This window comes from Neoarius graeffei, chromosome 14 (assembly GCF_027579695.1).
Source record: "Neoarius graeffei isolate fNeoGra1 chromosome 14, fNeoGra1.pri, whole genome shotgun sequence".
NCBI lineage: Eukaryota > Metazoa > Chordata > Actinopteri > Siluriformes > Ariidae > Neoarius > Neoarius graeffei.
This window is the reverse complement of record NC_083582.1, coordinates 24000761-24018699: the sequence shown is the minus strand read 5'-3', so window position 1 is coordinate 24018699 and position 17939 is coordinate 24000761. Positions and strand designations below refer to the sequence as shown.

Below are 17939 nucleotides of genomic sequence, written 5' to 3'. Positions count from 1 at the left end.
TTTCCACAGCGTCTGCCTAGCGTTCCTGTAGCATTCGAGTAACGCGTGGAGCGTTTGTGTGACGTTCTTGTTACGTTTTGCCAACCTGCGGCTGGACGCGCAGTATAAAAGGGGGGGCTTTTGGCCAGAGTGCATCACTTCCATTTCAACCACCGCGCAGTCAACATCAAACGAAGAAGTATGCCTCCCAAGAGCAAGAGTGCCAGCAGCAGAGGTCGGGGCAGCAGCAGGGGCCAACGAGCAGCATCCTCTCCCAGCCAGGAGGTTGTTTCCATCACTGCAGAGGTCCATCCCCCTCCTGTTGAAAGCGAGGCTGATAGCCAGCCAGCAGGCAGCCAGCAGCAGAAGCAGCCGAAGAACAAGAGGGCAACAATCACCCCCTCCAGGTCCCAGTCGCCATCTCCAGCCTCTCCAGGGTCTCCAGGGTCTAGCTGCTCCTCCTCCTCCTCCAGAAGCTTGTCAGCAGCCTCCTCACAGGACAGAGGCAAGAGGAAGAAGAGCGACAGGATAAACTACAGCCTCTCTGAATCTGATGAGGCCATCATGGTCGAGTGGTTACAAGAGAACCGGACATTGTGGGACTCTAAGCTCCAGGCTTACCACAAGATCACGAACAAGGAGAAGTTGTGGGAGGCCCAGGCAGAGAAGATGCAGAAGACAGTGAAGCACTTGAAGGGCTGGTTCTGGTCACTGCGGGATAAGAACACCAGACTCATGAAGCACAAGAGCAGTGACGGTGCCCCAAGAAGAACAGAGAGGGACGAGTGGGTGTTCAGCAACTTCAGGTTCCTGCAGGAGGTAGTGCGACACAGACCGGAGCCAGCCAAGCCCATCCTACCCAGCAGAGCCTCAGCTGCAGCAACTGTCCAGGAGGAGGATTTACCGGTATCTGGACCTTCTATCACGGAGTCTACTGCCATACCTTCCAGACCTTCCACACCTGCCACAGCAGCCTCCAGCAGCAGCAGTTCCAAGAGGCCCAGACAATCTGGACAGGATGAGGATACCACCACCGAAGATGACGTGTTGGCTACCCTGCAGGAGAAGGTCAAGGAGTCAGAGGCTATACTCAAGGGTTTGTTCCAGCCTCCAGCAGTGACCCCTGAGTCGACCTTTGCCAACTACGTGAGGGACAGCCTTCTCACAATGTCGAGCCAGAAGTTCAAGAAGGCCAGGGCCAGCATCAACATGATCCTCACGCGGCTGATGGATGAAGACACTGAAGAGGAAGACCTGCCTACCTTCTCAGCTACATGTCAGTCCGCCCCCCCTCCTGGCATCACAACCACCAGGCAAGCCCAGAGCGACATGTTTCAGCTGGACCCTAGCCAGTGGCATGACAACCCGCCCACTGGCACTCCTTGGCAGTCACAGAACAGGGAGTGGATGGCCAGATACCACCAGCAGCAGCCTCACTCGTCCTTCCAGCAGCCTCACTCGTCCTTCCAGCAGCCTCACTCCTACTACCAGCCACAAAGGTTCTTCCAGCAACAGAGTAGGAACTCTCCCATCTTCCACACGCTGACAGCACCAGCCACCACCCATGCCTCCGTCTCTACGGCCATCAGCTCTGCAAGACACGCCATGGACCAGAGCAACCAAGGCAGCAGCTCTCCAGCCCTGGTTGTCACTTGTGCCGCCACGGATGTTACCGTGTTCCCCACCAGAGTGTCTACAGCAGCCAGTGTCAATGACTTGTTCAGCACCCTGGACAGTCCAGTTCCAGTTGCCACCCCGTCCATGGCTACCTCTCTGAATGACACGCTGAACACTCCACAGCCACCAGTGGACCCAGAGACTGACTCTTAGAACTTTTTGTTTAGGAATCTGTAAATAAATGTTGTACATAGTTTGAACTTTGCCTGCTTCTTGCGTGAAACTTTCAATTTCTTGTTTTTAATATTGTACCCCCCCAAAAAATAATGAAAAAAAAAATACAAAATAAAAAATAAAATAAAAAGTAAAATAAAAAATAAAATAAAATATAAAATAAAATAAAAAATATAATATAAAATATAAAATAAAATAAAAAATATAAAATAAATTAAAATAAAATAAGATAAAATAAAAAATAAAATAAAAAGTAAAATATATTTTTTATTTTATTTTTTATTTTATTTTATACGTTTTATTTTATATTTTTCATTTTATTTTATGTTTTATTTTATTTTTTATTTTATTTTATATGTTTTATTTTATTTTTTATTTTATTTTATGTTTTATTTTATTTTTTATTTTTTATTTTATATGTTTTATTTTATTTTTTATTTTATTTTATGTTTTATTTTATTTTTTATTTTTTATATTTATTTTACTTTTTATTTTAAAATAAAAAAAATAAAAAATAAAATAAAAAAATACAAAATAAAAAATAAAAATAAAATAAAGTTAAAAAAATGAAAGAATAAAACAATACAAAATAAAACTATGGCATTTATTAATACTGTTTTATACATTTGGTTACGTGAAAAGGGGTCGACTGGGAACTCAGTAAAATAAATAATTGAAAAAGAGATCGTGCCTAGAACAGATTGGCTAAAAAAGTAGGGCGATCAGTAAAAATAATTACTTCGAAATGACACACACAATTACTTTTATTATTACTGTTATCGACAAATAAGTCATTGTAAGTAAGTTACACATACAATATTTCAGTTTCTAAAAGTTGTGTCTACCAAAAAGTATAGTCTATATTAAGTCCATTCTGCATTACAACACTAGGGTCCAGGTCTACACCATCCTGTCCTGCCAGTCCAGTGCCCCAGCTGAGGAGTTGACCCAGTGCTTGATGAGGTTCCTCTGCTTCTTGGCTTCCTTGGTCGCAGTGTTGGGGCCTGCAACAACCTGTGTGTCTTCCATATTGAAGCCATCTCTCCAGGCACCAGGCACAAAGTCTTCTTCTGGCCCTTCTGGCTGGTCCAGCTGTTGGTTCTTCAGCGTTGGATATCTGACCCTCATCAAGTTGTGAAGGACCAAGCAGGTCTTCACTATCAGCTTCACAGTCTCTGGCTTGTGCTGCATAGTGCCAAGAATCACCTGGAACCTGTTGGCAAGGATCCCAAAGGCGTTCTCCACGACCCTCCTGGCTCTCGACAGTCTGTAGTTGAAAATGCGCTCCTCCTGTGATAGACCACGGAGACTGTAGGGCTTCATCATGTAGGCTCTCAGGGCAAAGGCGTCATCTCCAATGAAGTATGGAACATCTGTAGTGTCTTGTGGGAGAGGTATAGGCTGTGGAAACCCAAGCAGGTCTTCTTCAGCTCCATGTTTCAGCTCACTGGAGTTGTAGATCTGGGCATCGGATGCTGATCCCAGGCCTCCAAGATCTGCCCACAGGAACTTGTAGTCAGAATCCACAAGGGCCAGCAACACGATGGAATAGAACCCCTTGTAGTTGTAATACAAGGAGCCACTCTCTGCAGGACACCTAATGGCCACATGCTTGCCATCTAGTGCTCCCAGGACATGGGGGAAGTTCCACCTCTGATAGAATCTGTCAGCAACTTCCTTCCACTCTTCTGGCGTACTGGGGCAGGTCAGCATCTCATCCAGGTACTCGTCCAGTATGGCATGGCAAACCTCTCTGACCACCAGTAACTGTGTGTTGTGAGGTACTCTCCAGGCAAACTTCTGCGAAGCATAGCTGTCACCAGAGGCAAGGTGTCGCAAAGTCAGGCCCAGCTTCATACCAGGGTCGAGGGCCGGTCTAAAGCGAGTGTCCTTCTTGGTGATCCTGGGACCAACTCTCTGTCTCAGCTCATCAAACATCACTGCTGGCATGCGCAGGAAGTTGTGGAAGGAGGCTTGGTCTTCAGCTCTGAGTTCAGCCATCAGCTTGTCATGAACACCAAACTGTGGTCGCCTTCCTATCCAGGGTCTCACCCAGCTCTTTCTCCCTCTCCTCTTCCTTTTCTTCTTTGACTCTGCCTTGGACATCTTAACCTGGTGCAATGCCAACTGCAGGAGGCTGTTGTGATGCATGAGAGCAGCAACAGCATACTGGTGTTTCTCTTGGTCCGTCATTGTTCTGAAGTCTTCACTCTGTGAAAGTTCCAACAGGACTCTCGGTGGCCTCTGCAAGCCCCTTTAATATATATATATATATATATATATATATGGCAAGTGCCTGCCAAATGCTCCTGAACGCTACCAGTAGGTTACAGGCGCGTTACAAGGACGCTACATGGACGTTACACAGACGCTGGAAAAATTCAGAACACTGACAGACATTAGAAAGACGTTGAAAGAGCGTTACATGAGCGTTAAGAACGCTCGGCGAACGCTGACGAATGCTGAAAAATGTTGGCGACACGCTGGACAGATGTTCGATGGACGTTACACAGGCGTTAGGCAAGCGTTAGGCACGCGCTGGACACTCGACCCTGATGGGCCGGCGTCCGCCTAGCGTCCAGGGAACGTCCTGACTTTCGAGTAACGTTCGAGTAACGCCCGCAAACTTTCGTGTAACGTTCCTCTAACGTGTAAGTAGCGTTTTGATAGAACGTCCTGAATTTTTGTGCACGCCCAAAACTATTTTTCACCCTCAGCGTTCGCCGACGTCCCTCGATGTTCCCCAACGTTTGCCGACGCTCGTCTAACTTTCTTGTAACTTTTTTCTAACGTTCTCGATGTTCCTCTGCGTTTCGCAACACATTACTCAAACGCTGGTGAGAACATCGTAGTGTGACAGGGCACTTAGGTCTTTGTCATATCTTCCGTTTTATGATGCGCCAAATGTTTTCTAAGGGTGAAAGATCTGGACTGCAGGCTGGCCAGTTCAGTACCCGGACCCTTCTTCTACGCAGCCATGATGCTGTAATTGATGCAGTATGTGGTTTGGCATTATCATGTTGGAAAATGCAAGGTCTTCCCTGAAAGAGACGTCATCTGGATGGGAGCATATGTTGCTCTAGAACCTGGATATATCTTTCAGCATTGATGGTGTCTTTCCAGATGTGTAAGCTGCCCATGCCACATGCACTAATGCAACCCATACCATCAGAGATGCAGGCTTCTGAACTGAGCGCTGATAACAACTTGGGTCGATCTTCTCCCCTTTAGTCTGAATGAAACGGTGTCCCTGATTTCCATAAAGAACTTCACATTTTGATTCATCTGACCACAGAACAGTTTTCCACTTTGCAACAGTCCATTTTAAATGAGCCTTGGCCCAGAGAAGATGTCTGCACTTCTGGATCATGTTTAGATACGGCTTCATCTTTGAACTATAGAGTTTTAGCTGGCAACGGCGGATGGCACGGTGAATTGTGTTCACAGATAATGTTCTCTGGAAATATTCCTGAGCCCATTTTGTGATTTCCAATACAGAAGCATGCCTGTATGTGATGCAGTGCCGTCTAAGGGCCCGAAGATCACGGGCACCCAGTATGGTTTTCCAGCCTTGACCCTTACACACAAAGATTCTTCTAGATTCTCTGAATCTTTTGATATTATGCACTGTGGATGATATGTTCAAACTCTTTGCAATTTTACACTGTCGAACTCCTTTCTGATATTGCTCCACTATTTGTCGACGCAGAATTAGGGGGATTGGTGATCCTCTTCCCATCTTTACTTCTGAGATCCGCTGCCACTCCAAGATGCTCTTTTTATACCCAGTCATGTTAATGACCTATTGCCAATTGACCTAATGAGTTGCAATTTGGTCCTCCAGCTGTTCCTTTTTGTACCTTTAACTTTTCCAGCCTCTTATTGCCCCTGTCCCAACTTTTTTGAGATGTGTTGCTGTCGTGAAATTTCAAATGAGTCAATATTTGGCATGAAATTTCAAAATGTCTCACTTTCGACATTGGATATGTTGTCTATGTTCTATTGTGAATACAATATCAGTTTGAGATTTGTAAATTATTGCATTCCGTTTTTATTTACAATTTGTACTTTGTCCCAACTTTTTTGGAATCGGGGTTGTATGATGTTGATTATGTTAACTACTTTGTACAAAACGTCAGATATTCTCTTCTACTGAAGTATGTGTTCCGATGACATTCTGATGGATTTGATCTGAAATGGATCATAAGTTGTGGAGTCCATAACTTATGATCCATAAGTTGTGAGAGAAAGCAGAAAAGATTCAGCTTTTCACTCAAGTTGCAATGAAATGAAAATTGTTGCATTAAATTAGAAAGGAAGGCAAAATAGAAATATTTACACAAGTGGTGTCAGATTTTTGGACCCTACAGTGTATGTTATATACACTCCTGCATTTCGTGTTTTTCCCACGCTTTCATTCTCCCTTTCAGTTCCATTCTCTTCTTCACTTATGGCTTCATTACGGCATGCAGCTTGTCTCTTAGCACAGGCTTTTTTCCTGACTCTCCTCTCACCTGTGTGTCCGTGTGTATATCTCAGCTTCTCCTTACTACATTGCCTGTTGTCTATGTTCTATTGTGAATACAGTATCAGTTTGAGATTTGTAAATTATTGCATTCCATTTTTATTTACAATTTGTACTTTGTCCCAACTTTTTTGGAATCGGGTTGTACATGGGCATTCTATAAAAAGAAAAAAAAACTTGAACAAAACAGATTTTAGCATCCACATATTTCATATCAGATTATCTATAATGTAGGTTTAGCAGTTATTCCATGAAATCGAGTCATACATGAGCTGATAGCCGATGAGGCGCATAGCACCGAGTTGGCTATAAGCCATGTACAACGAGATTGAGTAGAATAACTGTTTTATTCTATCCACATTCACTGGATTTTGAGAAACAGAGCATTTTTATTTTTTGCAAATTCGATAAATAAAAACTTTATACAAAAATATCTGACAAAATCATTTCTGCTTAGAATGTAAACAAACCAGCGAAATGACAGTAGCAATTTGTGAAAAATGCTGCAATAATAATTCTTGAAAAATAACCAAATACGTTCATACTATCAAATACTTTCATTCAATATTTTGTTGCTTTTTTGTATTTTTGGGAGTTTTGTTTTCAGGTAAAGTTTTTATTTCATCCTCGGTTGGTTCAGCAACATGCTCTGCCATTTTGTTTTTCTCTACTCATAGTATATGAGCTGATAGCCTAGTAGTAGAGTAACCAATCAGAGCACACAATTGCTCATATCCAGTGAATGTAGATAGAATAATTTTTAATATACTGCCAGTGGAAGCTCATCCATAGGGGCAGATAGGGCAGAGTCCCACCCACTGAGCTCTATATAAAATCTGGACAGTTCATAGCCTATTCCCCTCTGTAGAGATGAGCGACACCATCTGGCCGCCATCTTACCACTCGCATTGCGTGTATTTGGCTTGGATGTTTAAACCATCGTATCTGATCAAAGTTGCCCCAAGAAAAGTATCTCCTAACATTTTCCCCTTTCATTACCTCCTCTTATTTTCTCACCTTTACCCCCATTCCTTACATATCTTTATAGTGCTCCCCTTCACTGTTATTTTTTTTCTTTTCCAGTCCAGTCTCTGATCATTTTTTGTTGAACGGCTCTTTTACTACTATAATTATTTCAACAGCAATTATTTCAGTTTCTCTTATACAGTATATCTTTCTCTTTCATATATTTCTTCTATCTATCTATCTATCTATCTATCTATCTATCTATCTATCTATCTATCTATCTATCTATCTATCTATCATACCAACACAAAGACTGTACAATACTTCCTTTCTATTTAGGACAGTTGTTGAAACAGGATTATTTTCTCATGTTATTTGCCATTTTCAATTTATTCTCACAGTCATGTCTTAACAGTATTTATTGATCATATTGGCTGCAAGCTGCATGAATATTCTGACAGTGAATTATGTGACCAATAAACCAATGTACTGTTACAGACCAATGTACTGTTAAGACATGACCGTGAGAATGAAGTGAAAATGGCAAACATGAGAAAATAATCCTGTTTCAACAACTGTCCTAAACAGAAGATAGATAGATAGATAGATAGATAGATAGATAGATAGATAGATAGATAGATAGATAGGAAGGAAGAACTATACAAAAGAGAAAGATACACTGTATAAGAGAAAAACTGAAATAATCTCCCTAAAAATAATTCTAGTCATAAAAGAGCCGTTCAAAAAATGATGAGACTGGACTGGAAGAAAAAAAACAAAAAACAATTGGCACAGTCCAGTCCAGTCAATCCATGCCTTAGATTGTGGGACTTCCAAGCCAGCTCCAGGACAGGAATTCAGTCCTGCCTTGCTGAAAGGCCATCAACCAGGACTTTTCAAGAACTGTTTGGAGCTACTCCATTTGTCAGACTGTCTTTTGTAGACTTTCCTCGCTTTGCTACAGCTCATTGGTATTGTGTCTTCTTGATTCCCCCTACCTGAATTTCTCCTTGTTTTTGGTAAAGTTTTTCTGTCCATTTTTTTGTCTTTTGCTACCTCTGCCTGGATTTCCCCTGTCCTTGTGTTCATCAGTTTTTGTGAAGATTTTTCTGTCTTGTTTTTTTTTTTTTTTGTCCCTGATCATGTCTACCTGCTCCTCTGTGTTTTTGACCTCCTGGCCTGTTTTTTGACCACCGATTTTTGCCTGAGCCCTACTGTACCTTTTTTGCCTTTCTGCCATCTACTTCATTAAAGAAGTTCTCTTTACACTGCCTGTTTTCTGAATCTGCTCTTGGGTCCTCACTTCACCTCAGCTCACCTCTCCTGACAACAATAACAGTGAAAGGGAGCACTATACAGATATGTAAGGAATGGGGTAAAGGTGAGAAAATAAGAGGAGGTAATGGGGGGGGGGGAGTCAGGAGAGAGTTTTCTTGTGGCAAGTTTGATCAGGTACAACGGTTTAACACAAGCCAAATACACGCGATGTGAGTGGTAAGATTGTGGTAAGATGGCAGCCAGATGGCTTCACTCTGACGAGCCTATGAGCTCTCCAGATTTTATATAGAGCTCAGTGGTCCCACTAATATATATATATATATATATATATATATATATATATATATATATATATATATATATAAAAAGCTGTTCAATAACAATATTCATAAAATCCTAATTCATAAGTGTGGGAAATAAGGCCAGACCGGTGGACATTTACTGGTAATTTTTGCATTTGTCCGTCTGTATTACAAAAGCATCAAACCAGATGGCCCATGGAAAAATTATAAAGATATGGGTCTAATCTACTTCCAATTTTATTCCAAATGTTACTCTGGGCGAATACATTGTCTTAACACGGACTGTGAAACGGGGATCCCTGTGGACGCGACTTTAAAAATTTATAACTCGGCCACCTATGGTCCGAGCCCTGCCAAACCTTACAGGCACCTTCCTCTCCCCAAGCCCTTTTGAACCAGCACAGGCATGGCCCGCAATGACCCTGCATCAGCCTGTCATTCGCCCCTGAATCCCCCATGCGAGTGCTGCTCACCAAGAACTTGAGCCCTGGTTCAAGCCAGCCTTTAAAAATTCATAACTTTGGTCACTGATGGTTCTAGCCCTGCCAAAATTTACAAGTACATCCCTCTCCCTGAGTGGCACACTAAATAAGATAATACACTCCGTTTTTATTGCATGATTCAGTTGAACTAGTGTTTTAGGGTTGACTAACTGATTTAGTCAGTTGCTTAAGGGTTCAGTTTACATGAAACTTTGCAGTACAGTGTTATGTTAAGTGCCAAACTGCCAATCAGTGGTTATGTGCATTTTTTATTCATAAGAATGACAGTCATAGTCACATGCTTTGGAGGATGTAGATTTATATTTTAAGAGTTCTTATTTTCTAAGTTCTAGTCCAGCAGATTTTAGTCTGAATGCCAAATGATATTACTATGTCTAGTTTTGAGTAATTTTAAAAGTAATTTTGTTACAAAGTTACTTGGAATCTCGTACTCAAAATTTTAACTCTTTTATATGTGGCGGCACGAGGCGTAAAGTATGGATTAGGACAGTGTAAAGGATTTAATTTGTTGCCAGACAACGCCACCCTGGGAATTTCACCCAGGGAAATATTTTAGATATGATAACCCCCAAAAGAAACACAAAAAGGGCACTTAGGTTCGTTAGTAAGTGAGACAGAGACGGCAGTTCAAGAATACAAAAATACAAATTTTATTATTAACAAGTTAATTTTTGTTTTAAAAAGAATAAAATATCACTCGCTCTGGGACAATCAAGGGAAAACCAATCAGGGCTGAGACTTAATTAAAAAACAGTGTTACTGAGCCACAGTACCGGAACCGACTGGCCAGCTGAATAGTCAGCGTCAGGCAAGGCAACCAGAAGCCAAGTCGGACGTGGAAAGGCCGTGCATGCCCGACGCAAGACAAAGCAAAGCAGCGCAACGCGGTGCAAAGTAATGCGAAGCAAAGTAACGCAAAGCAAAACAGCTTAAGGCAAAGCAGCAGTGGTTTCTCACAGGGTTGCCAGCTTTATGCCGCTGCTAGACTACCTTTACCCTGCAATACAAAACAAATACAAACATAAGCAACTTACAATGACTGGAGGAGGAAGCTAAAGCCACCACACTACATACCGGTCAGGCAGTCCAGGACAACACAGCGTGGAGCGAAGGGAGCGACGCTACACGAGAGCTACCTGTAAACAAACACACAGGTTGCTGCACATGCAACGTCACAACAGAGGACACATGAAAATAGCGCACTTACCAGCAGTGAACAGGGAGCGGCATAAGGAGCGGTGAGCAGCATGCAGCAACACCCAAGCAAGCTTCTATGACACAAAAATGAACACTGGATAGACAATGGGGGGAGAAGGCAACTGCTGCCAACAGCCTACCTGTTGCCACACAAAAGCAGAAATGGAAGACACCGGGACGTGATGTAACCCAGCCTCTGGCAAGTGAGAGGCAGACAGGTGCTCTCTGCTCACCTTTATGCAGCATTCTCATGCAGCGATTGGCTGGGATCGGAACCCAGCTGAACATCACTAGGGCAAATCACTGCATACTGCCACATATATAACGCGCCATGAATGGTGCAGGAAGGACTTTGACTATATAAGAATGGTTGTATTGTTAATTACTAAATTTCTTATAGACTTATTATAAACATAGTATAAAAGTCATTGTTGACAGAATGTTTCATGAATGTTATCATACCTACTATGAATACCAGTAAGTTGTAACAAACTGGAACATCCTTGCCCCAATACTTTTTTTGAGACATGGAACTGACCTTTGTGTGCTACTGTTTTCTTGGGTATAACTTAAGCATGTTTCTCTTGAATCTTCTGACATTTTCTTATAAATTATATTCAATTTGTAGTGTAATCAGCAACTAATGTCTTGAGAAATTTGGCCTTTGGAGAGCACAAAAATGTGCCTGGAAATAGCTGAGAAGCCATCTCCAGGCATCTAAAGCCCTTCAGCTTCCAGGGCCCTAATTCCTTATTTCCCACATTGCAACAATGTACTAATTACTATCTTGAGTGACCAACGATTAAAAAAAAAAAATGTTGCTATTTGGCATATACATGAGGATGATTTAGTATTTGTTAACCTCCATTATTATTATTCCACCTAGTGGTCAAATTGGCAACTGCAATCACCTGGTTGTACAGGAGTCACGGTTTTTACCCCAAATTGGCAGTTTAAAAACCAATATTAGATTAATTAATAATTGTTGGTCTCTTAATTTACAGTATGTATAGAAAAACAGCATAAACCATTTGGGGATTTGGCTATCAAAGGTCTCTAGTTGAAGGAACATAAATAAGCATAAACATAAATGTAAAAGTGTACATAATTAAAATCTATAATTAAAAGCCACACTGCTCAGTGTTGATTCTCTGCTTTTAAAGCCTGGTTTTGTTTTGGTTTTTAAATGTTGTTTAGTGCTGTTGTGGGCTTGTTCAGTTGATTGGCTTGCAGGTGTTATATTGATCTTGGCTGTAGTGCCCATCTGATTGCTTTGCCGTCACTAGTTGATACATGAAAGACTTGATAATTAGCTTTGAGCAGAGATGAGGTGGTTAGAGCAAGTACATTTAGGAATTACTTCAACATGACACCAGAACGACACCAAACTAATGAGAATAATATTCTTATGTTTGATTTTTAGGATATCACAAAACCGTTGCCGTTCCACCGTATCTCTCTGGATGCCCTGGAGGAGAATGATGCCATTGACCGGGATCTGCAAGCCTATGTGCTGCAGCGTGTGCATGGCAGTGCTGAAATCCAGAGCAACATCTCACTCAATGGTAAGATGGATGGCGCTGGCTTTGCCAAACTCAGCTCACACCTGAAGGCCCTCAGTCGTGGCTCATTCCTCTACCTGAAGCTGACCTTTGACCTGATTGAGCGTGGCTACCTGGTGTTGAAGAGCTCCGGCTACAAGGTGGTGCCTGTGAGCCTGGCTGAAGTTTACCTGCTGCAGCTGAATATGCGCTTTCCCACGCAGTCGTCATTCGAGCGAGCACTGCCCCTGCTTAATGTGGCACTGGCGTCGCTGCACCCACTCACCGATGAACAGATCTACCAGGCGGTCAATGCTGGCTCCCTCAGGGCCACGCTCGACTGGGATGATTTCCGCCAGAGAATGGAGCAGCTGGGTGTCTTCTTGGTCAAGAGGCGTGATGGCACACGTATGTTCGTGCACCCATCTTTCCGCGAATGGCTTATCTGGAGGGAGGAAGGGGAGAAGACTAAGTTCCTTTGCGATCCTAGGTGAGAAGGAAAAACAGGAGACGTTCCTGTACAACTAAAAATTGTAAACAGGATTTCATCATATAGGAACTGTATTTTAAGAAAGAATACACAAATATGCCTGAATAATTTTATTCTGCACCTCTGTTGCTGAGTGTAAAGTACAACAACAAATCAGAAAAAGTTGGTATGATATGTTGAAACTGAAATTAAAACTGAAAACAATAAGATGTTTAGGGACGGAAGACACCAAGTGATGAAGCGTTTCATGGGTTATTTTTTCCTGTTCTTCCTGCAAACAGGTCTTAAAGTGTATAACAATACAGGGTATATGTTGTCATATTTTTCATTTTGAACTTCACCACATATTTTTTGTTGGAGACAGGCACCCTCTTCTTCCACAGCCATGTCTTTGTAATGTGTGCAGAGTCTGGTTTTGCATTGTCCTTGTTGAAATATCCCTGGAAAAGATGTCAACTTGAAGGCAGCATATGTTGCTCCAAAATCTCAATGTACTTTTCTGCATTAATGCTGCCATCACAGACATGTAATTTACCTTTGCCAAAGGCACTAACGCAAATGAAATGAAGTTGACCAGACAAAACATGAAATATCTTGGGATCATACTGTCTGCAATGAAATACATGTCAAAGTCAATTTCTTTTTTATTTGCATTTTCCATGCCGTCCCAACTTCTTCTTTTTTGGGGTTGTATAATAATTAATGCCAACAGTCTTCAGCTAAGAGTGATGCTGCACAACAGCATGATTTAAATCAAAATGTTTCCTCAGCCTCTTACACGTCACATCTTTTTATTTTTTTTACTGTATTTTCCATTTGTTGCAGGAATGGACACACACTGCTGGCTTTCTGGTTCTCCAGACAGGCAAACAAACTCAACAGACAGCAGACTATAGAGCTAGGACATCATATACTCAAAGCACATATATTTAAGGTAAGAATAATCACAAGAGCACAATCAAAAAAACATCAGTCTATGTTTTTTTCGTATGCAAATGGAATATTGTGCACAGTGGCGATCCTAGAGTGATTTACTCCCCGGGCGAAACCCCCTGCTGGCGCCCCCCGCCCGTCTTGTTTTTTTTTTCGGGGTTTTTTTTTTTGGGGACCTTTTTTTTGGGGGGGACCTTTTTTTTTTCGCGCCCGCGCTCGTGCCGCCCCCCCACGATGCTGCCCCAGGCGGCTGCCCGGTCGGACCGCCCCCAGGACCGCCCCTGATTGTGCAATGTGGTTAATGGGATATTAACCTGTTTTAGTCATGTGATCTTCTGGTAACTGCCATATTTATGACCACTGAGCAGTAAAGTAATTACATAAAATTAAAAAACATCCAAAGAGTGACACTTTTTAAAAACACACACACACACACACAAAAAAAAAACATTGTCCATTGGTTTTGGTTCCAGGAAAAAATATATACACATATAAAGGCAGCACTCACTGACAAATTTAACATTCACAGACTTTTAGATATTTTTAATCCACAAGTCTGAGAGAAGCGTAACATTTCCTGAACAGGTTGGGGACATTAAGCTGTGACAACTGAAAGATAAAAAAAAAATCTCTGGTTGGTTCCCATCTCTGGTTGGGGAAGTAAACTTTATCAGGCTTTATAAATAGGAACAAAGTTTGTGGTGATGTGTGTTTTGTAATGGAATAAAATAATTATTATACATACAGGACACTTTTTCAATGGAAGAAAAACATGTATTCTATTCCCTTCTAGTGGGTTTCATTCATTTGGTTTGATAGCGTGCAATATTGTTAGCATATCGTTTATCCTACATGTATTATGTCACTCTACCCAGTGGAGAATGAGCATTGAATATGGTTTACGATATTGCATGGTTCTCAAGACAACGTGATGTCACACGTTGGAGACATAAAAGTTCCGCACTAGCGAGCAACTGTGACAATTTGTAAACAAACATGGCCGCCAGGTTTGCATTGTTAAATACGGAAGATTTTGAGAGAATTTTGGAAGAAAAAGATGCATTGAACACCCCAAAAAAGTGTAATAATAATGATAATAATAATAATAATAATAATAATAATAATAATAATAATAATAATATTGGCTGGCTTTTTTGTGGTATATCAGATATATTCCACTGAGCTAGCATGATATTGAACTCATCTTCAACTCATTCAGTATCATGCTAGCTGAATGGATCTGATGCATCACTCAACTCCAGCCAATATTATTTAAATATTATTGAAATTATTCAATTGTTCAAATATTTATTTATTTTTATTTTTACATATATAGTATATCATGTGTTAGCTCTAAAACCAGCTTAAAGTGTTTCAGCTAAAACTAGCCATTTTGTTTTATCTTTTGTGTTGCAGGGCCTGAGTAAGAAGGTGGGGGTCTCCTCGTCCATTTTGCAGGGGCTGTGGGTGTCTTACAGCACTGAGAGTTTATCCACTGCTTTATCTTCCCTGAGAAACCTGTACACCCCTAACATTAAGGTACCACACTCCAACCAAACCAAAAGGAGAAATTTCTAGTAGGACACGTAATAATCACATCACATCACATTATCTCTAGCCACTTTATCCTTCTACAGGGTCGCAGGCAAGCTGGAGCCTATCCCAGCTGACTACGGGCGAAAGGCGGGGTACACCCTGGACAAGTCGCCAGGTCAACACGTAATAATAATAATAATAATAATGATGATGAAGGATGGAATGTTTTTAAATACTAGTGAATGTTTTAGATTCCTACTAGCTTTCATTCATTAGCCACATTATCATTTTTATTGTGACATTTCTTTAAACCTACTCCTCATTAACAGTGATTGTTATTTACACATCATTGTATTTTTCTATACACATGGCAGCAGGATTTGAGGATCCAGTCAACCTGCTTTTTTTAATTTGCTGGTGTACCATACTTTGACCACATCTTTATTCAGTTCAATTCAATTCAGTTCAAATCCATTTTATAGCACTTCTAACAATAGACATTGGCACAAAGCAGCTTTACAGAATTCTACAAATATAGATTATATCTAGAGACATAATGAGTATACCAGAAACACAAGTGGAAAGGGAAAAACCCCTGAGAAGTCATTTGACCTTCATATGCATGTTTAGGTGTCTCGTCTGCTGATGATGGGAGGGGCAAACGTTAATTACCGGACAGAGGTGTTGAACAATGCACCAGTGCTGTGTGTGCATGCTCACTTGGGCTACATGGACATGGTGAACCTGCTACTAGAGTTTGGGGCCAACATGGACTCAGCATCAGAGAGTGGCATGACAGCACTGAGCTATGCTGCCACCGCGGGACACCTGAGCATCGTCACTGCCCTCTGCAAGAGAAGGGCTAAGGCACGGTGTACACACACACACACACACACACACACCTCTCATATTTTAGAATTAAGCTCAGTACCACAAATTCAAGGCCAATTATCAATTCAATTACAGTCTGATCAACCAGAAGCCCGATTCAAAAAAGGTGGGTCTTATGCAGGGACATACCTGAAACAAAAAAACAAGAAGCCTTTATTGTCACATGCACACTCAAGCACAGATTTAAGCACACAGTGAAATTCCTCCTCTGCATTTAAGCCATCTGAAGCAGTGAACATACACATGCAGACACACGTGAGCAATGAGCACACACGCATACCCAGAGCAGTGGGCAGCTATGCTACAGTGCCTGGGGAACAGTTGGGGTTTAGGTGCCTTGCTCAAGGGCACTTCAGCCCAAGGCCGCCCCATGTTAACCTAACTGCATGTCTCTGAACTGTGGGGAACCTGGAGCGTCCGGAGGAAACCCATGCAGACATGGAGAGAACATACAAACTCCACACAGAAAGGCCCCCATCAGCCACTGGGCTCGAACCCAGAACTGTGAGGTGACAGTGCTAACATCATCTGGATGGCAGCATACAGTGGCATGCAAAAGTTTGGGCACCCTTACTGAAAATGTCTGTTACTGTGAATAGTTAAGTGAGCTGAAGATGAACTGATCACCAAAAGGCATAAAGGTAAAGATGACACATTTCTTTTCAGCGTTTTCTGCAAGATTTGTGTATTATTTTTGTTTTGTACAATTGGAGAGTGAAAAAAGAAAAGGAACACCATGCGAAAGTTTGGGCACCCCAATACATTTGAGTTCTCAGGTAACTTTTACCAAGGTTCCAGACCTTAATTAGCTTATTGAGCTGTGGCTTGTTCAAATTCTTTGTTAGGAACGGTCAGATGATGCAGATTTCAAAGCTGTATAAATTCTCTGACTCCTCAAACTTGTCCCTAAAATCAACAGCCATGGGTTCCTCTAAGCAACTTCCTCGCATTCTGAATAACAAAATAATTGATGCTCACAAAGCAGGAGAAGGCTACAAGAATGTAGCAAAGTGTTTTCAGGTAGCTGTTTCCTCAGATTGTAATGTTATTAAGAAATGGCAGTTAACAGAAACAGTGGAGATCAAGGTGAGGTCTGGAAGAAGAAGAAAACTTTCTGAAAGAACTGCTTGTTGGATTGCTAGAAAGGCAAATAAAAAACCCTGTTTGACTGCAAAAGACCTTCAGAAAGATTTAGCAGACCCTGGAGTGGTGGTGCACTGTTCTACTATGCAGCGACACCTGAACAAATATGACCTTCATGGAAGAATCATCAGAAGAAAACCGTTCCTGTGTCCTAGCCACAAAATTCAGCGTCTGAAGTTTGCAAATGAACATTTAAATAAGCCTGATGCATTTTGGAAACAAGTCCTGTGGACTGATGAAATCAAAATAGAACTTTTTGGCCACAATGTGCAAAGGTATGTTTGGACAAAAAAGGGTGCAAAATTCCAGGAAAAGAACACCTCTCCAACTCTGAAGCATGGGTGTGGATCGATCATGCTTTGGGGTTTTGTTGCAGCCAGTGGCACAAGGCACATTTCATTGGTTGAGGGAAGCATGGATTTGAATAAATACCAGCAAATTCTGGAAGCAAACATCACACCATCTGTAAAAAAGTTGAAGTTAAAAAGAGAATGGGTCCTACAATAAGATGATGAGCCAAAACACACTTCAAAATCTACAATGGAATACCTCAAGAGGCACAAGCTGAAGGTTTTGCCATGGCCCTCACAGTCCCCTGACCTAAACATCATTGAAAATCTGTGGCTAGATCTCAAAAGAGCAGTGCATGCAAGACAGGCCAAGAAACTTGTAGAACTGGAAGCCTTTTGCAAGGACGAATGTGTGAAAATCCCCCAGGTAAGAACTGAAAGATTATTAGCCTGCTACAAAAAGTGTTTACAAGCTGTGATGCTTGCCAAAGGGGGTGTTACTAGGTACTAACCA

General features: G+C 41.7%; 1 protein-coding gene across 1 annotated transcript in view; it reads left to right on the top strand.

The window, feature by feature from the left end:
- Window positions 1-17939, top strand: part of tanc2b (tetratricopeptide repeat, ankyrin repeat and coiled-coil containing 2b) — a 626942-nt gene that overhangs the window by 586040 nt on the left and 22963 nt on the right. The window contains exons 15-18 of the mRNA XM_060939453.1: window positions 12025-12632; window positions 13458-13566; window positions 14982-15104; window positions 15732-15968. Coding sequence (XP_060795436.1) covers window positions 12025-12632; window positions 13458-13566; window positions 14982-15104; window positions 15732-15968 — 1077 coding nt within the window. The remainder of the gene's footprint in view (window positions 1-12024; window positions 12633-13457; window positions 13567-14981; window positions 15105-15731; window positions 15969-17939) is intronic.